Source organism: Micropterus dolomieu, linkage group LG03, assembly GCF_021292245.1.
Source record: "Micropterus dolomieu isolate WLL.071019.BEF.003 ecotype Adirondacks linkage group LG03, ASM2129224v1, whole genome shotgun sequence".
NCBI classification, from domain to species: Eukaryota; Metazoa; Chordata; class Actinopteri; order Centrarchiformes; family Centrarchidae; genus Micropterus; species Micropterus dolomieu.
The window spans coordinates 27,173,696-27,198,595 of NC_060152.1; the positions used below are offsets into that span (position 1 = coordinate 27,173,696).

General features: G+C 41.7%; 1 protein-coding gene across 1 annotated transcript in view; it reads right to left on the reverse strand.

The window, feature by feature from the left end:
• Positions 1–24,900, reverse strand: part of rspo2 (R-spondin 2) — a 58,725-nt gene extending 33,825 nt beyond the window's left edge. The window contains exons 1-3 of the mRNA XM_046045231.1: positions 24,456–24,900; positions 23,875–24,190; positions 1,781–1,969 (exon numbers count right to left, since the gene is read on the reverse strand). Coding sequence (XP_045901187.1) covers positions 1,781–1,969; positions 23,875–23,974 — 289 coding nt within the window. The 5' untranslated portion in view covers positions 23,975–24,190; positions 24,456–24,900. The remainder of the gene's footprint in view (positions 1–1,780; positions 1,970–23,874; positions 24,191–24,455) is intronic.

The window sequence follows — 24,900 nt, forward strand, 5'->3', positions numbered from 1 at the left end:
TCTTCCAATTTTCTCTGAGTCATGAAAATAGGGTCATGAAACTGCACTAGCACAAATTTTCTGAAAAATTGTGATTGCAGAAGTCAAAATGACACAGAGAAGAAAATTCCATCACACAGATTTGACACAAATAAGAATAACATCCAATAAATAACATCCATAATTTAATTAACTGTATGGCCTTTATAAACGCCAGCCTACATTTTTTAGGTATTTACTTGTAATCGACAGATTGTTGCTTAATGTTACCATCTGTAACAAGTGCATGCAGCACTCCAGACATCCCATCCTCACACACCCTCCAACTCTGCGCAAGTAATTTCTGACTGTATGCTTAGTGGTAACTATTTTCATAATCAAATGCAGCCAGCGGATGGAGATGCATCTAGGTCGGCACTGATTGGGTAAAGTTTTTTTTGTTTGTATTTTTTTTTTTTGTTCCTGCGGTTGCTACATGTTTGCATTATTGGGCCTAAAGGGCCAGACACCCTTCTCTGGGTCTTCATTTTAGTGCATGTGTCAGGAGTTTGGCTCGGAGAACCAAATGAGTTCAAGTTTCTCTCTGTTTTCATATGAAACACTCAGCCAACACCTCGGGCTCCGTGTAAACCTATAAAGGCTCTCTCTCTCTCTCTCTCTCTCTCTCTCTCTCATAGAGCATATTCCATGTTAAAATAAGGTTATGAGATCAGGGTGCTACATGAGGAGGAGAGGGAGACATTTTATTAATTTGATTTTAGAGTTATTCTTTAACGAGAATCATGAGAACATTTTACTTTTTTTCACTGTTTTTTTAATAGTAAAACATAATTCCAAGTGCGAAAGTCCGAAGGTGTGGTCTGTTTAAAGTTATTAAACTAAAACAGTGTTTTCCACAAATCAGTACAGTGAAAAAAATCTACAGCAGTCCACAAGAGTAATATGTGTAACAATAAGATGGCTAGTTAGCAAAATATCTAATATGGTTTTATCATGGAAACATCATTACGAGCCAAGTTAATTACATGTTATATGAGCCAAGTATAAAATTAGATAATGTATGCCAGCCTCATAAATACTCTACTAATCTGAAGTTTTGTTTTGTTTTTCCTTATCAAACTTCAATGAATGTACAGTTCTTGGTGGAGGGTCTGGACACTTCAGTTGTGACTGGCTTTCTGTTCAAAGTAAAAAAAACTACTATGGCTGCCAAGAAATTACTCTGTCTGGTGAACTTCTCAATCTACAAGCCCCTGCAGACGGTCGACAAAGAATTTAGTTCTATGCCCTAATGCTGATATATTATAATCTTTGTAGTTCAGATGATATTGAATGCCATGGATCAAAGGGCTGGAATTTACAGGTTGCTCTGTGACAATATGTGTCTGTAGAGTAGGTTTGGCAAAATGTTCTGTGCATATTGGTTGCATTTGCACCTGGATTTCATGCCTTCAAACATTCTCGTGACTATAGGATGTTTGGAAATGCAAGTGTAAGGGGAGTGTTAAAAAGAAATTAGAAACAGCGCTCGTCCTTGCTGGAGTTCTCTGTTGAATCCAGAGGGAGACCCTGCTAAGATGAGGCTTCACTTCATACGTTCACCTGTGTGAACAGATGAGGCGTTCAAATTGCGAGGTATGTGTGTCTCCTCTGTCTAACTGACCATAAATCATATGTTGTGGGAAAAGGCGATGCTGAGGGAGTGTGTATGTGTGTCTGAGGAAAATGGGGTGATGGGGTGAAAAGGAGGGTAAAGTCAGCGGCATGGGAGATAAAAATGGTTAAACTCGAGGGGACTTACTGGAGCACATGTTGAGTTCAGGGCTGCGCATGCCGTAGTATCCGGCTGGACAGTCATGAAGACACTCCCCGTATTGCCTCATCCTCTCCCTCCGCAAAAACAGGAAGAGTTTGGGCTGGCAGTTTACACAGCCGTTGTCCCTGGAGCACACCGAGCAGCCTTTACAGATGGGGTATGCTGCATAGCTAGCTGCAGGACAAACACAGAAGAGTATACAGCAAAGGTAATTAATAAGATGGAACTAAATACATAAAAGGTGTACCTATGCTTCAACTTGTTGGATGGTCAAACAGTATCTGATCTCCACACTTTCTTCCCCTTTCAAATGTGGTTGTTCATAACAGCTTTAAACGTTTTGGCCTTCAGACGTGGTCGTATGAACTTTTGTAATGAACGTGAGTTTCGAGCATACCCAGGCCTTAAGACTGCACATTAACAAAACAAACAAGTTGTCTACAACTACATTGTACAAGCTATCTGGATTGCAGACCCTGTACACAGTGGCAGATATGCTTGTCGACAACCTTTTATTGACTAGACAGTGAGATGTCCATCACTGAAATAACATGAAAGCAGCCAGATATCACCAAAGGGATCAAAGCGTTTTAATGCATTCATCCCTTATTGATCATTGCACTCATATCCATCTTTTGCTCTGAAGGAAGATTATTGTACTTTTGTGTTACATTGAAACAGTCTTTCCTAGGTCCATTTTGTTTTCAAATGTCCTGCTACCTGGTGCGTCACGGTGACATAAACCCAATTAGGGTTAGGATACAGTGAGCATAGCTGTTACGGCTCATTGTGTGTAGAGGGTCTAAGAGAATGATACAATGTTAAAGTATGAGGTCTCTGCTATCGTTAGTTGTTGCTGAGCCGCAATGGAAGATGCATCCAGCATGGTGGTTCAGAGGGCGGTTCATTTTGTGCTACTAACAGAAAATCATTATTCATCTGTGGATGGCCCTGACTTCACCCAACAACAAGGACAGGGTGAACTTGAGGCAACAGACTCAACTGTGGGAGGGCTGACCAGCAGAAGACAACCCGAGTGCAAGAATAAAAGCGAAACAACCATAATAGATATATCAGCAGGATATTCTCTAATTTATAGTAAATATGTTCAATTGTACAATTTGTCATTCATGCAAACTCTGGCTCCCCTCTCAATGTTCAAATGCTGATTGGTTATGAATGTGAATATTGAATTAATTCTGGTCAGAGCTGGCCTCCTGAACGATTGTGTTGAGACAGCCGATGAAAGCCCCCAAAACCGCAGTGCCTCTGGCCTCGGCTCGAGTTGCCTGCGGAAGACAAAGGAGCCAGTAAAAAGACAGTCCATTCCACAATAAGTGACTTTCAATGTAAACTCCTTAGTGTCCCGTTTACAGGAAAATGTCCTTGGGCAAATTTAATCTCTCCAAATGAGAGACACTTCAATTGATCTAAGCCAAGTTTTAAATATCACAAGCAGGGACCGGATAACAGCGGCGCTCAATCTGAGCGACCTACCACAACGCTTAATAAAACACTGTGCAGCAAACTGGACAAACCCTGAGAGACAGAGCAGAGCATGCCTGTGTTACTGGCCATGGATCCGCATATTAGATTTCTCTGAACAGATTCACCAAGACGAAAGCGAGTGCTAAGTGGGCCCAGTGCAAGCATCAGTTTGTAATCATGTGAAAATCAGTCAGCGAATGTCAGACTCATCTTTTTTCATGTCTTTTGTTGGAGTGCTGGGAGACCATCTTTGGAGAGGAACGCAGGCTCTGCCAGACTACACTCATTCTCCTGAAGCCGGGGTAGATGGAAGTAAGATTAAGTGCTAATCAGAATGTGTCTCTGATGGTCTTTAGGGATGAGGTTTACAGCGACACCCCATCGATCACAGAAGCGCCAGGGTGTGCGTTCCAAGCCCATTTATCACATAGACTGGTGATGGTTCATTTCCAATCAGCATTCGCTCGGTAAGACATGAAGGAGAAATGAAAACCCCAAATTATGTTTAGTTTCAGGTCTTCCAGTTCTTCTGTACAACTGTCAATCCTATGTCTATGACATTATTATTTCTTATTTGAGTTGTGCCAATGCAGTTTGCCTCTCAATGAAATACAAAATTTTCAGAGTCATTTGGCTCTGCAGGTGCTGTTAATCAAGTTTACAACTGGATAAAGTACAACATATCAAATATCCAGCTGTTTGTTTGATCTTCTGATACAGATTTTAAATCGTGTGCCATACAGAAATTGCTAAAATAATCTGCATGCATTTATATAAAATTTCACTTTACACACATAGATAATTAACATAAATTAATAACACTGAGTCATATAGTAAATTTTATTTTTATAAAGTCATTGCAGCTATATTAAAAGAGCTTCTTTTTCGCGTCAGGTAACACCACAAACATAATTTTTCAAATATACTGTCTCGTGTTTCATTCTGTCAATCCTTCCATTCAGTAAAACTAAACTGCAACATTTGCCCAAACCTCGTACTAAACCATATATTTCTGTAGAATATACAGTCGGGATGTGTTTATAGCAAACTGACATTAACATTAACTTGGTTACATTTACTCCCTCTGCCCTCGCCAAACTTGAACACAACATTGACAGAAAGGGAAAGCCAACTTGGCAAAAGTAAAGAACTGTGAGGCTGAAAAGCTTACTTCTCTGGCCCGTTTCGAGTGGGCTCAACTAAATAACTATTAACAGTGTGCTAACAACAATATCCTAACAATAATAGAAAAATAAAATCAGGGCCAGTGGTCATCTTAGATCATTGGCCAATCAATCAGCGGAGAAATTATGGTCAATGAAAAGTATCTCCGTGACTCTGGCTCAAAAATCCTATGGCTCACTCTTTGTTGTCAAACATTTGTTTTGCTGGTTGCTAATCTCGCAATGCACGGTGATTGAGAATAACATAATCACACGCCGCTTGAATGCAGTCGATCCCACATCCTGGAATTAGCATAAGACTGGGGGGAAGGAAAGGCTGTACATGGTGGAGACAAACTCTTTTGGTGCTGCTCTTGGGAGATTAGCTAGTGTGTATGTCTGTGGAAAGGATTGGAGGTTCAGGCCACAGGTATGTCAGGAAGGAGGCCACAATTCACAGTGTCTAGAGCAGCGCTGTCCAACTCACGTCCTACACTACCGGCATAACGTCTTGTGCACTTTACATCAATCTGTTGACGGCCAGCAGGTTTCCGTCATTCTTAAAGAAAACACTCAGTCATATGAATGTGATTTTTGAGACTAGAAGAAATATAAGAGTAGCTCCTTCACAGCAGAACTGAAACTGCGGGGAAAAAGTATTTGGAAGAGACTTGTGAGTACAACTTTTTACTTCTGCGTGCTTCAGTGGCATGAAAACAGTTTGCCAAAGCATGTAGCAGCCATGTTTTTAAGTGGCACTAAAGAAGAGAAAATCAAAGGGAAATGGGTTAAGTGTTAGTTCTGTAGTCTCTATAGATCATTGCAGCTTAATTTAATTTGGCAGGAGCATAAAGCTGTATGTTTAGTGTGCTAGGGGATGTGTTCTGAGTTATGGATGTGGTTTTTCTTTAACATTTTGTGTCTTTCTTCGTTCTCAACAACAGAAATATTCAACCCCTGTCCATCGGATTGCTAAAAAACATGCTATGTATCGTGTGTTGACACATGCCCGACTCTCCTCTATGGCTTCTTCTTTCCCCGCAAATCATGTAATGCCTCGGCTCTTCTAGTTTTTCTTCTGTCAATCACATTGAAACTGAAGTGACCCAGACATATATAGAGAAGCCGCATAGAAAGTGGCCATTGTGAGGTTATGGATTCCAGGTTTCCTGTACCATGTTTTTTTTTCAAAGTGCCACTCCCATCACATGATAAACCGATGCCGTTTACGGTTTCAACCACGGAATACATATTACGTGAAACCAAACAAATCCGCAATTCCCACATCTGACAGCTAACTAAAGATCCATCTGAGTCTCAAGTATTGTATTTACAAAAGCCAGGGTCCATATGAACATCTCTGACAAAGACTTTTTAACACAAAGACTTAATAAGTGCCTAAATGTGCCTACAAGGCAGAGGGCTGGTATAAATATGTTGCTCTTGTACATGAACCACACAAAGTACCGTTCACATATCCTCATCCTTACCCATCAACAATATATTGTGACAGCTAGACAGAGTATGATTTTGTGTAACAAACAGAGAAAATACATTAGCAAATTGAATCCCTTTGTTGATTTGCATTTACGAGAGGAAAAGTACGTAATGTTGATGTGTTAAAAGAATATGTTGACATTTTGGGAAGTATACTTATTCATTTTCTTGCAGAGCTGTCAATAAATAGCCTGTTAGCTTAGCTTGGCAAAAAATCTAAAAATAGGAGGAAACAACTAGCCTGGCTCTGTACAAAAAACAACTTCATTTTGGTTTTTGTGCAGAGGAAACAAAAGATCTAAAAAATGTTATTTAGTGAGATTTGGAGGTGCTGGTAGACGTATTTTGTTAGCCAAACAAGCTGTTTCCCTCTGTTTCTAGCCTTTATGCTTAACTAAGCTAATCGGCAGCTAGCTTCAGCTAGGCTAAATATACGCATCAAATAAGTGTTCTTCCCAAAATTACCAGTCATGTTTTGATAATCATTATCTTTGAGACTATTGCATTTGACAATATTGAAAATCATAATTTAGACCATAAAATCAACATTACACTGTGAAATGGCCTTGCAGACATTCATAAGTATCTAGCATGTTCAGGCGAAGTTTTGTTCTTTCATTCATGCGAAACAGTCAGGCTCACAACATGAAGAATGACGGCATGTTTGGAGCATAGCACTTTCATTCTACCGCCATAGGCTTGCTGGGAGGTTTGCTCTGAAGCAGCTCAAGAGCAATTAGGGCTGCAGTGAGATCCAGCAGAAACCCAAACTCCGTCTCAGGTACGTTTTTATGAGTCCAAAGCAAGCGTGACAGACTGCTCTCTGGGCTGCCAAAAACCTCCACATATACAGGGGGTTCCACCCACGGCCAGCTAACTTCCTGCCTTCTACTCACCTACCGTTACCCATGAAATCATTCACATTGACCCATTCCAACTTTCTGCAACCCGAAACTCTAACAAGGCAAATTGCACATCATTTTTGTGCTCTTTTAGAGCCCCAAACTTAACACTGAGATCAAGAAGACATTCTTACATGAGGTTTCACTGATGTGGGCTCTTGCAGGACAACTCTGATAAAAAAACGTTTTAGTTTCAGCACTGCTAAAAACTGATACTTTCTAACCATTTGACAATTTTATTGTTAAAAATTACATAAAGAACATGCAACATAGGGTTAGAAATATAGTATATTATAAACAATTCAAACTGGAACGTATCTGATTTTTACTAAAAGTTCAAGCAAATCCTTCTCCCTCCATCCTAACATTTCCTTATGTTGCGTGTTTTATGGACAAAATGGGATTAAGCAATGCCAAAACATTCATTTTCATGAGGTGTTCCTATCAGATGTAGGATTTATTTGTGGTCTGCCATGAAAAAGGATTTTTTTAAAAAGTGGTTACACGCCTCTTTCTCACCTCTCAGCTGCTCACTTCAATTACAGACTTGTCCACTGAGCAGCTTCAGCAAGAACAGATATGTAATTTTTAAGACCAAACGCCATCCAGTCATCACCTCTTTAACCTGCTACCACTACTTTTATAAGGGTTATTGATTTGTCACCCATAGTTAAATGAGTTATAAATGACATAAACTGAAATGTATCCACATTAGTAGTTGTTTGCAAAGAGGTATATAAAATAGGCTTGTGGGGTGGTTGTTTTGATTAGACCATATCTTGTCACGTATCATTTTAACACCACACACTAAACTGTGTGAAATGATAGTACAGGATACCAACTAAATAGAGAGTGTGTGTGTGTGTCTTGACTGCTGAGCTGAAGTGGAAATGCAGCAGACTTGAGGCAATATCATAACGCAGCAGTGGATTCCAAACTCAGCAAACAGGACTATATTAAAACACAACTCTTTCTATTCTCACAGTTCTCCTCCATTTCTCCAAGGGGCCTTGGTATGTAAATCTAATAATACAGACTGCGAATGCAACTAACCAGCAGCCACACTGTCCATTGTTTAAAGAAGGTACTTACACTACAGCCTATAAGAGAAAATTTGGTATCATCAAGTAACACAACAAAAAAATGATGCACTTTATTCAGTACATCTAGACTAACTATAAATGTCGTATGGTGAAGAGGCAGCGATGGCAAACCTCAAGTTTAGGAGTTACGTTGCAGCAGCAGGTCAAGAAGATTTGTGCGCTCATGTGGAAAGCATCACATTCACCAACAGAATTATACGCTTTCCTCGTGGCACTGAGACAATTATTGTTTATTGTCCGCCTCCCTTGTTCCCCCTAAATGATGGTATAAGCTTACTGCTGCTCCACTTTAGAGGAAAAAGAGAAAGCTGGGGAGAGAGAAAGGGCAGATACGGGACAGTGCAGTGTTGCAGCCATCAGCCGAGTGACGGCAGAACGAACCGTAAGAAGCAACAGCCGTCTTCTGGATGCCTGTTCAAGCCACCAAACTCTCCAGGCTTACACTCTGCTGCTGTTAAAGACAGGAGAGTCAACAGTGTAAGACCTTGCACTCACAGTACACCAGCTGTTGTAACGCCTCAATATGGTTCAATTTCATTAAAAGCTGGTACATGGAAAATGACATCAAACCGCCTGCTTTTCAGGCCTGTGACTTTATTTGTCATGGAACTGGAAGTTGCACTTAGCTCAAAAATAGTGGATAAAAAACAGAAGGGGTAAGAGGGGGTACTTCGGGCCTGTGCGCTGAAGGCACATTTCGGCTCCAATTTAGCAGAAAATATGTTGGACTTGCCTCTGACTCTTTTCCAGCTGGAAATAGTCAGGTTTTAGGATCTACGTTTTTTCCCCCAGTTTACTTTAACAGATCATACTGTAAGCACATGTTTATAATTTAAGACAATCCTGCTGCTTATAATGATTTTGCAGCATGAGACTGAGCAAACACATTTGCTGTCAGACATATTAGCTCGGCCAAAGTGTTCCTGTGACACAGATCCACTGGGCGAGGCGGGCAGCACTGAGATTTGAATCTTCACTTGAAAGGGTGGCGGTTTATATAGTGTATGGGTAAAACAGGCAGCCGCGGTTCAAACAGACAACTGGAAAATGGGGGCCAATTTAAAGCTTCACTTTTAGTGCTCAATAAAACAGAAGCCCAAGGTAATTTACTTTGGTGTGATTCAACAGGTTCAGCCACAGTCACATGCAGGTGACAAAACCACATTTGACTCATTGGATGACCACATCACCATCATGCAAAGTGCTTGTTATTAAAGGAATAGCTCGACATTTTGGGAAATACGCTTATCAGTTTGGACAGAGTCAGGCTAGCTGTTTTCCCGTTTCCGGCCTTTATGTCTCTAAGCTAAGCTAACCGGCTACATATTTCCCCTACAAATGTGAGAGTGATATCTGTCTCATCTAACAAAGAAAGTAGAAACGGAATAAGCTTATTTCCAAATTTTTCTTAGTTTAGCTCACATTAGATCAATTTCTCTGTCACCTTATTCTAAAAAATATATTCCACTCAAACAGCTTACCTTAGTAAACTACAAATATATCAGCATTCCAGAAAATGTAAGCTTTACAGTGTATATTGATAATTTCTCCGCTTAAACCCTATATTTTCTGAACCTGCAGCCAGTCAGATAGAGACAATGTTTCTGAGTCAATCTGGAAACGCTCTCCGCACCTTTCAACCATCTGTCCAGCTGAACTCGTCATGGCTCTCACCCCTGCACTCTTTCCAGCTCTATATGAAACCCTAGGTTAGTTCACTTCCATATTAACATCTTTATGATGGATTATGACTTAAATCCCATGTCCTGGGTCAAGTCCCACATCTGGATCCCCTGCTATGAAAGAGACCTCATAATTCCTGTTTGGAAAATTAAATATAAAAGGTGACCTAGCTGACCTAATCTCACGGTATGTGCTGCAGTCTTTTAACACTTCATGCCACATTGATGGACACTTAAACCCTTGACCATAGCAGACATGTGACCGCCATTGGAAAGCTCTATGGTCACATCGAAGGAGAATGACATTGATGTGGTGGTCAAGTAACAGCATTGCCTCTCCACTGTGGCTTACGGTCCCATAAAATGTTTTACAGTTCAGTTGAAAACAACGGAATATCTGTTCACAGTCAAAGTCAACAGAGCTCAAACAATGCACTAAAACAATGCAAACCTCTAATCAGGTTAAACTTTTGTTCCAGTGAAGGAAAACTCCATTCTAAAAGTTTTAATGCTTAACACTTAAAATAACTGTTGGTGCATTTATAGGTCCACTTTATTTTTGGTGGTGCATTTTATATATTAATAGCACTGCTATAAAGAGCTATAAATTGCAACACTACAACACTGACTTCTACACATGCTAAAAGACTAAAACCAAAAATGTGTTTATTGTCATCATCGTATTTTGTTGTCTGTTTTTTTTTTTGCCCCCTGCTGAGTGGCACAGGTCATCACTCAGCATCTGCCTTTGGCTCTCCTGCCGGTGATACTCGGTTCATGGCTGGTCAGCGCAGGTGTAAAAGGACATTATAACACTCAGGAAAGATAGCACTTCGGGAGTAAGTCGATGACTCATGAGGATGGACTCTGGGCAGGCACTAGAAGGGGAGCATGTGGTTTATGTTTCTTGCCAGCTCTTCTTCTCTTGTCCGTCTTTTTTCACTCTTACAAAGAAAAAGGTTGATGTTTCTTGTGAAACGCCTGAATAATTCTCTTATCACCTGCACCATTACTTAACAACTCACACCATACCTACATTGAATGCAACATGATATTTATTTTAGCATTACCATGCAGCTGCAAATGGAAATTGGCAGGTTCCATGCAACCATGGATCAACTAAGCACTTTGCAGACTTAGTCAGTAAAAAGTAAGATGATGAAACGATGACAATAGGATTTCTGAAGATTGCACTTGATAAATTATGGCTTCTTTGTAAATGTGTGTCAAAAGCACATTGGCCTTGTGCTGCAAAACTATATGCCGTATAATAAATAGTTTTATAGCCAAGTCATGAGAGTCCAGAGATGATACACGCCACATTTGGAGATGATTAGTTAAACTGTCCATGAGGTGTTTGCAAAATACAGTTATCAGAGAAATCCAGAAATCCTACATGGCAAAGATTTATGGAACTATGTGCAACTGATGGAGCTTTTCCCCCAAAATGAAGATTAAGAAATAATGTCTATCTATGACAAGCTATTTTAACCTATCTGGAATATTTTGCTGCTGGGGGTCTTAAGGTCAAAAGGTCAGTCAGAATTATAGCAGGAAAGCCAATAAATTAAGGAAAATTAAAACTTGTAAATAATTATAACTACGGAGGCAGTATTAACAATGCTATAGGACATTTATCTGAGACATTTTACTTTATAGTTAAAGTTTTTCATCCCAAGAAATCCTTTAATCTGGGGAACGTGTGCCTCACGGAGAAAGAGGACTGAGGAAAGACAACAGAGACGAATGTAAAGATAGTGATTTGTATATATATCTCGTACAAATCAGCTCAGGTGCCTGAAACATCCAATTTTTTCCCCAAAGTTCCAGAGTCTTTGACAGTAACCAATAAAATACAATCTGCAGATGAAGCACAAGCGTGTGAAGCAAGAAAAGAGCCCCAAAATAAAGGGCAAAGTTTATAACCTTAAATATTTCAATATTTACACTTCCTCGAATCCACTCAAGCTGTGGGAGAAATGTGTTTTCCTCTAATAGAAAGAAGGAAAGGGGAACGAGAAAAAGGTGGGTGAAGGAGTGGAGTGGCTCCGATTAGCCCACATGTTGGTAATTTATCACACATAAACCTCACACCTAATTTTCACACCTGTAGTGCTGGAAGTCTAGTAATTCACTCACTCACTCACTCACTCACATACACATATGCCCACACCTCCCACACATACACACACATGCTGCTGAAAGGAACCTGGCCATGGGTTTCCACCCTCGCAGGCGAGGATCAGTAAAGTCAGCGGGCATGCTTGGCATATTTGCACCCCATGTAGCTTTACTCTGTCTCTCCCACCCTACCCCACTCTCTCTCTCTCTTTCACTCTCGTTCCCCCATTTGTCATCACCTTGACTAAACTCATCCCGACTTCCAGCTCACACATCTGAAAAACAAAAGAATTGGGTGTGGATTTTTTCCTACTTGCCAGAGAGCACAACATACTGTAGCTGCAAATCCAGATGGAAGATACTCATCTTTTCACGCAAAAACAGATTGTTATCTAAAAAAACAAAAAAATGTTAATATAAAAAACAGCCCCCTGTCACTGATAGACAGTGTTGGCAAAATAAATCAGATCCTTCGCTTAAGTAAAAGTAGAAAAAGCATGATGGACCATTAAACCAGTAAAAGAGAAAATCCTGCGTTACAACAGTATTAATGTTTATTAATGTCTATTATAAGTATGAAATAGTAATGTAATGTGCTGGGGAGATTAAAACCAACAGTTGCAAGTGTTATTAGTTAAATACTTAAAGAAAAAGTTCAACATTTTGGTAAACACTATCATGTCTCTACGCTAAATGAACAGCATGGTTAGCTTAGCACAGACATGAGAGTGGTATCAATTTTCCCAGCTAACACTTTGCCAGAAAAGCATGGTAAATGTTAAACTATTCCTTTAAGCATACCTCAAAATTACATTTAACATTAAGGTGAATTATTTCCCAATAGTGCTGACAATGGTGGAAGGAATATTCAGATTCTATACTTGACCTGAGGTAAAAGTGCTAAAGTCATTTTAACATTAACAAGTATCAAAAGTAAAAATATTATGCAAGAGTAATAAGAGTTTAATTATTGTATCCTACTAAATTATTACTGATGCATGTTGCAGCAAGGAGGAGCAATTTTTAACTACTTTTAAATACTTGCAGCTTTAATAAAGATTTAATGTCTGCATCATATTTTAGAAAACATTTTCAATGAATTTATTGGAGTAAAAGGTAAATGTTTTCCTCTGAAATGTAGTAGGAAAGTACTAGTATGCAAAAGTTGTAATTAAGTACAGTATTTGAGTAAATGCAATTAGTTACATTCCACCGCTGAACTGACTGCGGACCGCTAAAACTCACATGATTTAGTACTGTGTAGGCAGTTAATAAAAGCTTTGTCATTAGCTGTTTGAAATAGTGTCTGATCAGTCTTGCTTAAGGACAAATATCCTCTCTGACACACAACAAGTGCTGAATTTTACATTTCTTGTTTGTTTGAAAGTAGAGGAACCAGGTAGTTAGCGTGAGCAAAAGAGTGCTACGTAAACAACCTCAAATTTCATTAAGAGAATGGGAGGTCCGACCGCTTGAGTGACATGTGATCTATGGGAAATACAAAGCTCTTAGCATTAAAGATAATGCTAGAAAGAAAAACACACACAAAAAAATAGCCAATGCTGACTAATGTCTGCTACAAAATTCTACCTCATTAACCCTTTAACAGGATACAACCTCACAACCCCTCCTCGCTTGCCGAGGCCAACAGGGAGATGTGAGGTGATCGCCAGGGTCAAAAGTGGAGTGCACCACAGGGGACAGATGGCAAAGACCTGGTCTCACTTTCACACATGGTGCCTGCCACAAAGAAACTAAACATCAAACCCCCCCCAAATAAAAAAAAAACAAACACGGAGCCGGATCCAATATCTACATTAGACAATTGTCTTTAAATGTAACCATGTATTGATCAATAATTTGATGGTTAGTCCAAAAGTACAGGCACATACACACACACATACACACAAAGACTTTAGAGAGCAGTTCATCTGAGGTGTTTCACAGGCCCGTGATCTACAGTTTGTTTAGACGGGTATACTGTATCCAGATGAGAGCAGACACCTTCTGTTCCAGCAGGTGTCTGGTTCACATCTGGCCTGGTGTTCCCACACCATCACAAAACTGCACCTAAACAGCTGGCACTGCCCGAGCTTCTCAACAGAAACCGCCTTGTGCTGGCTCTAAAAAGTCCACACTCATCCCTCAGGAGTAAACTTTCTTTTCTGCACTGCGCTTTGAGAGAGAATAAATGCTTTCATAAAGTATGAAGGATGAGGGGAGTCCACTGGCCGAAATGGAGCACATAAAGCAAAATGAAAACTATTTTCCTTTCAGTAAAAGTATTACATGTGCTTCTGGGTGTGGAAACGTAATCTGTTGCTACAAAAAAACAAAAAGTGAGCTTTGGTATGCAGGTGAGCTAAAATCTAACTGAGATGTTAGATGTTGTTGCGATAAAAGGTACTTTTGGATGAAGAAACTTAGATTTGCATCCAAAATCTCTGGGTGGCATGAGGTGGCTTTGTCTATCATTACATGGCAGCAACACATGCATGGAGCTGTACCTGTCGTGTGCCTACATGCCACGCCACAGTGTTTACTGTTACAAATGAGTAGCAAATTGGGTTGTCATGTATAGGCTGCTTTTACAACAATGTTCAAAAAGCGCTGGATTTGCCCAAGAGCTATGCAATAACTCAACCACAGGAGTTGTCTCCTCTTCTCTAAACAGTTCTCTTTTTCTCCAAAATAAAAACCCTCCACCTTTGTAGTTATGTAAGCATTTATAAGATTATGCAGTTCTAACTACTCATATGCATGTGTGTCCTCATGCTTATTGGTGATGATAACCAGCCACACACTGTCCATTATGCTTCACTACTGCCCATTACTGCCCCAAGTCAGTACCATCTCTAAAGCCATTAGCTAATAAACATGTAAACTACACGTGACCCCTGTCTACAGATACCTATTAATTATGACTCTTGCTGGTGACAGCTGTTTACACAGCTAGGGCCGCTGTGCCTGAGATCTGGCCCCAGTCCAAATAAAATAATATCCAGTTAAGGAGAAGTCAGCCAAGATGTAATACAAGTGTATAACTAGAGGGGGAAAAGAGTGAAGGAATCTGAGAAATGTTAATGGACTTCTTTTTCTATTAAAGCTTCATACTTTCCTGTCTAGCATTTGTCTCTACCACAGCCTTGTTTCATTGTCTGGAACCTAAAACAAGATTTGTGAGAAACCCTGATGGAGAAAGAAAAGTCAAAAGCAGTCACCACAATTGATGTCCTCTTTGACAAAACATAAAAATGTGCTGTGTTAAAATCATAACACAGCTTACACAGACCCCACAATTAGACTTCCACTCTCTCTTTTTACACTCTGTGTGTGTGAATCTGTGTCCCGAGCCTTCATGGCGTGCAGCCAGAGCAAAGCACAAAAACATACACAGGCTTAAGTCAACACAGACAACAACAAGACAAACAACAACAAAGACCACAACCACATTTATTATAAATACATTTAAGTTGCGGCCCAAATTCTTACTGCTAAAAACTCCACTAAAACAAAGCTCCTTCATTAACCGGCACATTTGTGAGATCTGATGAGTGAACCCTTTGATTCATGTTATTTTCATTCTCATCAAACCATCAACTGACCCCACTGCCCAGTGTGGAAGCATCTGATTCCATCCTGGGCAGAATTCAGGTTTTCCCTTTAATCCATCTGTATTTCACTTATGCAACCCAGTCGCGATGGAAGCCAACTGTAAGCTGGATAGTGGAAGAAATTCGATTGACAAGATGTTGTATCCGCCCACAAAAGGCTGATGGTGAGAGGCGTCAGCAAGGCGGCCATTTAGTCTGACTGTATCCAACTTTCTTTGGTAGAATTTGCAGACCTTAACAGCTGATGTAATACATATTTTTAGACTAACAATGGATCAAGTGACTATGTGTGATGTGGAAGGTGTCACTCTTTATCACTCTTTGCAGGCCCCCTCAGCTCTACTGCACTTTTTAGCATCGTTCAGCACATTGCTTTGGTTTTACAGCCCTCAACTGTACTGCTTTTCTTCAGTCTTGCCACTCACACTACTGACATTTGCAGATACAGCAGGTTGTTTTTGTGCAAAGAAACTCTTCTAAACCCAGTGCGCGCTACCTTCCCAGCGCCAAAAACGGAAGACAATGTTAGCGATTATCAGGTGAACATAGTGGATCTGTTTAACATAAGCAACTGAACTGCCACATATTTCCGTCAGGAGTTGGTGGAGGCCAGACCAACTTAAAGGAGAATGAATATTGAACTTGTCGCATGGACAGAAACTCAGCTCCAAACGAATGCTAATGTTGCTCTGTATCTGTTGGATTTGTAAATAAGAGACTGTTTGCTGACAAGTTTCCTCGTACCAACTTTATTAGAAAATAATATGTCAATGCTGTGTTTAGCTTGTTTCTGCTGCCCCCAAGTGGTGAAGCAATCAATTGAGGCAGGTTTAACCATCAATAATATAAAGCACTGTTACCTGGGAGACTCACTTGAGGGCCATCCTCTCACCAGCTGGTTGTGGCTAGTAAGGTGGAGCTATTGAGAGTCACAACAGTAACAATGGATAAAGGCAAAGACCAAAAGTACAGAAGCGCTTCACGTGTGCTATGTAATACACCTTCACTGTTTGTCCACAGGGCTAATGTGCTTACTGCTTGACAACTAGGATGCCAGCCAGTTAGCTAGAAGCTGTGTGAAGACAGAGAGGAGTGCTCTCTCTATCACAGAGGTAATCACGAAGCTCATCAAGATGAGTGACAATTATCGGGGTGTGAGCTTGAACAACCGTGGCAGAACAAGCAATACACTCTGCTGCCTTGAGGGCAAAATACCACGCACTGTAGCTTCCATTACATGATTGATCTACAATCTTATTGCTTTGCTCTGATGACAGACAGATGCATGTCTCATTAAATCCCCCCTCCACCGTTCTGTGCATTCTCTCTTCCCATCACTTTCCTCCTCTTTGCTCCCTCTATTCTGACCACATAAATCTTCAGGAGATGACCCTCTAAGACCTCTTTGAATCTGACATGCATGCTATGTTGCCCTCTCTGTATCCCCCCATCTTCCTCTCTTTCTCCACAGGGGGAGTCACAGAGATAATGAGCTCAACGTTGAGGCCCAGTAATGACTCCCAGCCTTGTTCCTGATTAAAAACACACCGGGTGCTTCTGCACTCCGCAGGCAGCCATGAGGCTTTCCCCTCCTCACACCACAAGGCCTGAGAGCGAGGAGATGGAAGCACAAGCCAGCCCCAACACAGCTCGAAACTCAAGAAAACAAAAAAGCCAGTGTAAGCCTTACCCACTATAGCATTCAAAGCTCTTGTCCCAACTAGTCCAAGCCTAATTCCACAGGCAAGTCTTTATTTAGTCTCGGGTGCCCAATTACCAACGTTTACCCCAACCTCAGCCAAAACCATAACAGAGGCTGCCTACAGTCCCTAGCTTGGATACATTAAGGGTGGGGCAAAAATATATTTTCACTTATTTACACGTCTTTTTTAAAGTCTTTTTGATCTTTCACACTACTTCATCATGATATTATCAGAAAATTGGGAGAAAAGCTCAGGTCCTTAGGTCTAGTACTGGCGCGTATCAATGCAACAGACTTTTGGTAACTCCCCAGATGGTTACAGTGCGTCAGACAATTACTAGGTGACAGTGGGGGCAGCTGCACCTTTACCTTTACCTCTCCATGTCCATACTTGGGCTGCCAAATTACAGGCGAGTTACACAGAGAGACTCTTTATTGCATCTGACCAGCTCACTTCCTCTCCATACCAAAGGCATTGCATGCTGAGCTTTATTTTGATGTGGCATGTAAGCATAATTAGAGGTCCCATAAAAGCGGGAGGGGGGAGTCTTGTCCATCTGTCGAGTGTTAAGGGGTGGGCACATGGGTAGCTATCAGAGCCCCATGCCTAGCTGTTAGAGCGGCAGCCATTCGAACAGGCATTGATGCACACAGCTTTCAGCGCCAAACTAGAGTCTGTGTGTGTGTGTTTGTTTCTGCACACGCTGGCGTCTTTTCTCAAGGGGCCTCCTTGAGTTTCAGGTTTCCAGGCCTTGCAGATCGATACAAAGTAGGTACTAGTCGGCACGCACACAGAGGAACACACTGACATGTCGAACAATAGCAGATACAGAGTATGGCCTTTTCTAGAAACATTAGGTATTAAGCAATCTTCCAAATGCTGTCCGTCTCTCATACACATCTAGGACAGATTAGAAATTTTTGGACAGTCAAATAGGCTCAGTTGGCCCAAGTTGCAAGCCCAAAAAGTAGTTTAAAGGAAATACTCTTATTTACTTTCTTGCTGAAAGTTAGATGAGAAGATCAATACCACTCTCATGTATGCACACTAAATACGAAGCTACCGCAGGCAGCTGCTTAGCTTAAAATAAAGAGTGGAAATCGGGAAACATGTAGCATGGCCTTGTCTAAGGAGAAACAAAATCCAACACACGTGTAGTAGACTATTTCTTGGCCGGGATCAGCAACCTCTTGGAGCCTCCACTGGTTGCCTGGCAAGAGACAGTTAAATGACAAATTGTCATGTTTACACTTCACACACAATAAACTAACAACATATAACAGTAAGCTTTCGTGGTGCTAGTAGGTGGATTTCATTAACTTAGGATAGAGCTAGGCTAGCCGTTTCCCCCTGCTTTCAGTCTTTATGCTAATCTAGTTTAACCAGCACCTGGCTCCAACTACATATTTCCAGCACAGGCGCGAGAGTGGTGTCAATCTTCTCATTTAAGTTTTGATCAAAAAGTGATTAATTGTGTTTCCCAAAATGTGTAAGCTTGATTTAGTTACTTTATTTTGTGGACAGCAAAAGGGAAACTGGTCATTTTTTAACAGTGCCTATAATCCCATTCATTAGGGGAAAACACAATGGATGCCTATTGTATCCATGTCATTACCTCTAAACAGCTCTTCACTGAATTCTTTTAGAGGTGTGTATTAGTAATGTGAGAGGTAAGTAGTCTGGAAGTGCATTTCAGGGTAAGCCTGAGGGGCTCCATCTCCGGCTCTGGGCAGCTCTCCTACCTGTGAAGCACTTATATGGGTCTTTTTTTTTTAAATGTTCCTTTTGTGTTGTTGTTTTATGTGTGGCACTTAGAAATTATTCCCACATTAGAGTTTTTACAGGCCAATAAACTTGAGAGAATTGGACCAAATTGGCTGGTCATATTTAGTAGCTTTATAAGGAAAAGGTGTAATTGTTTCAGGGGAGTGCGCAATTGAGGGAGCGGGCATAGGTGAGGGTTACAAAATCGTCATCACGCTCTGGAGGGACACTGCCATTTTTGTCTGCTTCTCAGGAGTTTCCAGTCCCCATGAGGAAATATGGGTTGTATTATAAGATGCAATAAGTTCATTTTATTTCACATTTCCGAAAAAAAAATTAACTTTTACAATGTGGTAAAATGTAGCCTGACATAAAACCATCTGTCTGGCATACAGCTTTGCCAGCATATGGGATCCTCTGATGACAATGATTGGGAGTGAAAGAGAAGATCCCCCATGTGTACTCACTCCTGACAGAAAAGAGGAAAAGAACAGACCAAATCTGCTCACAATGAATGTTGTTCCGCTGTGATGTGATAGATGGAAGTGTGCAGAAGTGTTACAAAACAAGATTTCCCGTCCATGTGAAATGGATCCTACTGAAACATGGAGCAACACCCAAAGAGGCAACAGATGAATATGACTCCCTCATCCCACCTCCCTGCCTCACTTAGTCCCTAATACATAAACGCAGGATAAAGGATCATTGCGCTGATTTGAAATCATTTAGTTTAATATAATTTTTAAATCGATTGTTTTTTTCTATGAGAAAACAAAGACAAAGTGAAACAGATCATCCCCTCTTTGTCACGGGGTGCCTAAAAGAATCTCTCTCTGTGCCTCTCTCTCCAGTAGAAAGTTCATGCCACTGCATGTTTTTTCCTCTGCTGGGGTTTTCGGCAGTGTGGCATAGCATAAAAGCACTGAGGAGCCTTTCACCGGCTTCATCTGATACCGCTGTGACTCGGAGCAAGAGCTGCACTACAGGCCAGGATCGACATGCATGGGTTAGTAGGTCAAACAAGGAGCTAGTCTTTCGACAGAGTTTTGAGGCTGGGTCAGACTAATGTGATTTATCAATACAGCACATAAGTGAATCATTGTCCTTAATGGCCATGATAATCCCTGAGACAGATTATGGACGTGATTGGTCAATGCGTGGGTGAGGGTGTATAGGCTGTTCTGGACTTGATGACTTGAGCATCAGGAACATGCACCTGCAGGGTGTCCATATATCTCCCTGTACTCTTTGTATACACACACACACACACACACACACACGCACACACACAAAAAGATTTACACTTATCGAGGTTTGGCTGCTGGGGCCTGGGAGAGAAAAGATAGAGCTCTGTTCCTTGACGCCGGAGCTCCGGCTCAGGTCAAGACTCGGCTCGCTGTAATCCCTCTCAGGTGATGCTGTTCACATTCAGCCGTTTCCAACTGAACTGCTTAAATATGCCTTCCTCATCCCCTAAAAAGCCCCCACATCCCCTCAATCAGCACAGCCTCCGAGGATTATGGGATGGGGGGACACTAACTGCTACTCCACACTGTCAAATCTCATGTCACTTTTCTGCACGTTTCCTTTAATTGATCAATCCTGTGCTTCACATGAATAAAATAAAATAAAAACTACTGTTTTATGGAATAAAAACAAGTCAGGATGGAAGGCTCACATCACCTGGATTAGAGTGGCATCATGTGAGAAAGCCTTGTTAGCTGACATGCCATCTGCAGGGCTTTTTCACTTTTTCCAAAGGCAAGAGTGGCAAGGCTGATTTAAAAGCAGCCTCTTGGAGCGTTCCCTGTCCACACCAGGCACTTAATCAACGTATTATATTGCGCTGAGGTACCAGGTTCCAACATTAACACTTACACCCACAAACCTGGAACTTTGTGAGAGCTTTCAGCACACTGAGGCCTGATTTCCTAGGGCTTAGAAAGAGTGTGTGTGTTTGAATTACGTATCTGCATCCAAAGATGCTTTAATTTTTAAATAAATAAACAACCGTTAACTGATTTCCAAATGGTCTTCTTTTTTGCTCTATTATCGACTATAAAGTCAATTCACAAGAGTCTAATACCTGAGAGTGTGAAGTTTCCACACACTTTTTTTTATGAAAGGACATATTCAGCCAAAAATTATGTCTATTTTCTGTGTGTTTTGGCATCAAAAACTTGCCACACACACCCTTGTTGCTGACTGTCATCAGCAGGACAAACTGTCATGCATCTCTGACCTCACTCCCTCCACCCTGCTAGACTGCACTGGTTTCATCTAATCACTTTTGTCCTTCAAAACATCTGGGAACGCTGTTGAAGTAACAGGTTACACAGTTGAATATGGTCTGAAACATGCTGCGGCCTGCTGAGAATTCAAATTTGGGATTTCTGGGTAGATGTAGAAGGGTTAACAGTATCACATGGCAACTTTTCACCACTCTTGACTGCCATTACCGATTCATTACCTGTTTAAACAGCTTAGGGCCCCACTGTGTGTCTCTGTTCCTTCAGGCAGCATTGGTACTCTGAGCCTGATTTTATGTAGTCAGCAGGTGGCATCATTAGCCAGAGAATAAAAATGAAAAGTAATACCCTTGTGTCTAGCTATGATATCATAGAATGGCTCATTGGCATCATTTCCCTGCTTCTAGTGGGCAGGATGGGGGTAAGGAGGTGTAAATTTAATATGTTTTGTCATCTGTTTTACATGAAAAAAAATGTATATGTACAATTACCACGGCCAAATCGGAGGCTGGGCCATTCCATGCAGTGAGTGAGCAAGACTAGATCAGCCCAGAAACCACACAAAGATCCCAATCTTGACTCGTTTCAGCGGGCTTGAGTCATTTGCAATGGCTGTTTTCTCCTTGACATCCCCTAATTATAATGGCATCCCAATCCCTTACACCTCACTTGGTCATGTGGCTACATGTACACACTATATTAAAGGCAAAACTTTTTTTATGCATGTGAAACTGAAAAAGGGCATTGTTCAATTATGTGTTTTGTTAAGCATTAAAACAGTTGCGCCTGGGGAAGCTGCAGTGTGGCCAAATTGAGTTTTGAACGTGTCTGGGTCTCAACACTCCTGAACCGTTTGGATAGCTCCCTGTGCATGCCAGACAGGCTGTGTATAAAGCTGTCACAGGAACCTTGAGGACTAGAAAAATATTCAGGCATTTCTGGGCTTATTGGACAATGATCTCTTACACATGCTTCTTCCAATATAACCGTGATAAATAAAGGAAGGAAGCAAATACCAAAAAACTTGGCTGGCTGCCACCGCTTGCTAGAATGGCACTTTTGGCCCAATGTACTGTTTCCCCCCAAAACACACACACACTTTCAGCATTACTGTAAAACCTGTACATATTTGCATGGGATTCGCTTAACAAGTGCAAGATTAGTTGTGAGAGCTGGCGGTAACAATGTGTAACTTTTAGCACTCAGCCTAAAGTGGTTCTTGAGGTCAAATGTGTAAGTTAACCTCTTGATCTTATCCCCACTGGTTAGCCCAGTGCACCAACACCCCCTCTCTCCCTTTCTCTCACACACACAAACACAAACACACAAACACACACACACACACACACACACACACACGCACACACGCACACACAGATAAAAAGGCAGCAAAAGACAAAGTTAGGAGTATTTGCTACTTGACCATCCAGATATACCCTCCAGATTTAAACAGTTCAAAAAAAAGATTGATCACACTAATAAATGGCATTTTGTCTCCTATATACTATCTGGCATCACATAGTCCTCAGAGAAAGAAACACACACAGGGGCTGAAAAACGTGTGTGTGTGCCAGTACCCCGCAGTGATTGCCTGATTATTTGCAGATGGGCAGTGGAGGGCTTGCAGAGTGTGGAGGTTCCCCCTGGCACGCAGCGTATATGATTAAATCTGTGATTGCCTCACAATTTGCAAGAACCCCTCTCCCCTGACTTTAAATGAGTTTTTCTACTGTACTACCGCACTGCGCGGGCTGCTTAGTGCTGCCCAGAAGTCCGCTACATGGCCCCCGTGCGCGACTCTGACCACGTCTCTTCTCATGGTAACCCTGAGGGTCTTGGTGATGTGTTATGTCACAGGTCTGAGGAGGGCTCGGCGGGGGCCACTTCCCTAATCCCACTGTCTCCTCATTCATTCAGAGTATAGAGTAGTATTTACAAAGGGGCTGATCCCCTCCTCAACTCCTGCGCCTCCGCTGAGCGATTGTTATGTGGCCTTACCAACTGTTCAAAGTGGTTATGAGATCAATTAAAACCAGCTTAGGGGCCTGGAGTGGAGATGTGCAACTCATAAGTCAGAGAAAGGGATTGCGTATCTATTCATTAAATAACTCCAACAATACGACCCCCTTCCCTCCTATAAGCGGCCAGCTCTCTATAGACGGATCCGCACCAGCAGTTTCGCATGTAACAAATATAGGGAGCCCTTTGTTGGGGCCACAACATCAGGAAGTAGTGTTAATAGCCCGTTTGACAGCGTGGTCTAAATACGATAAGCCAATTCACTGACGCAACATGTTTTAATATTAATATTGGACCGCCAAGAGCTTGGCCATTTTTGCGCACATTTTACGCGTTAGCTATAGGCTCTGAAATCGTTACAAAATGTTGAAAATCTTCTGTTTCTAACTTAATAAATTACATCGGATGCTGCGACACTGAGTTGTGGATTAGATTACAGTTGTCTTTCAGCGTGAATTTCCGAAGTGCTCCTGAATTGCAATCTGTGTTGGATCGGACATTCTCACCTGTGCGTTTCAACAATCAATATGAGATAGTTGACAATATATGATGCCATTTTTACTGACTTCCCGCATGCTCTGTGCGCATTGTGCTCTCTCGGAACCTACAGAGAATGTACACACTATAGTAGGAAGGAGACGGACTTTAACAAAATGCAAACCTCGTTTAGAACTGTTGCCGTTGCCTCCCGTGACCCACACAAACTCTTCAGCCATCTGTTAAAGTCAATCCCTGATGCTGCCCTAAGACCTGTAGGTTACAACCCCGTGTTACCTCTTTTGTTTCTCCTCCAGCGGTGCGACGGCGCCTGACAGTTGCTGTACTCCATACAGTTCAATACGATCAGGGCAAATGAGAAGAGTCGAAACTGCATCTGGACGGCGATCAGTTGTTCGGACTCCAGTAAAAATGTGCCAGCAGGGCTCGGGTTGAATTCTCTGACTTTGTTATGTCCACCTCCAGTTTCTTTAGCCGATCCTCAGACGTGTCAAACATCAGACGAGATGCGACATGGTATCACGTCGCCGATTGGGATCATTTTATGAATTGCGCTGACCCTCCTGTTACTAAAAGTGCCCGTTTTGGTGCGCTGCGGGGAGAATGACAAAGGAGGTTACTGTGATAACAGTGTAATGAAATCAACACCTTCCTAAACAATAATGCATGGGGGCGATAAGAGGGGAATTAAAACAAAAAAAAAAATTAATAGCTCTTCTGTGTGTTAATGTCTTGGAAGGATCACAGATGCAAAGGCAATGCGTACTGTTGAAACAGCCCCTCCAAAAAAAAAAGCGCAACCGTGCGTAATAGTAGCCAAGCCGCTCCGTCAAATATCGTGTCGGTGTACAGGCTACCTTGCATCAGATGAAGTGTTATTCCGCTCCGGTCAACTTTTAGGTTCCCTCTGAGTGCAAGTACGTTTCGGGAACATGCAGCATCCCTCTTTGTGTGGGAAACTTGTGTCTCCAGGAGAGAACGGAGGTCCGAGGAGGAGAAAAAAGGTGGTCGTGGGGACGCGCGGAGTGGTGGGGGTGTGGGTTCCTCTGCTCCTATCTGTAAAAGCTTAGATTCCGTTTACCTGCGTTTCCTCACTCAAGCTTTGTTCTGTCCGCGTCCTGTAGCGCAGTAGAAACAAACTCACATGTGTTGCTTTCCTTAAAGCGGAAAAGGAGAGCCGGTGAGCGAGTGTGCGACTTTTACGCGCTGCTGAGGTTGAGCGGTGACTGACTGGTCCTGATGCTTGCTGCCTTTTCCCTCTTCATATAGCGCCGTGCCGCCGTCACGTGTGGAGATTTCTAG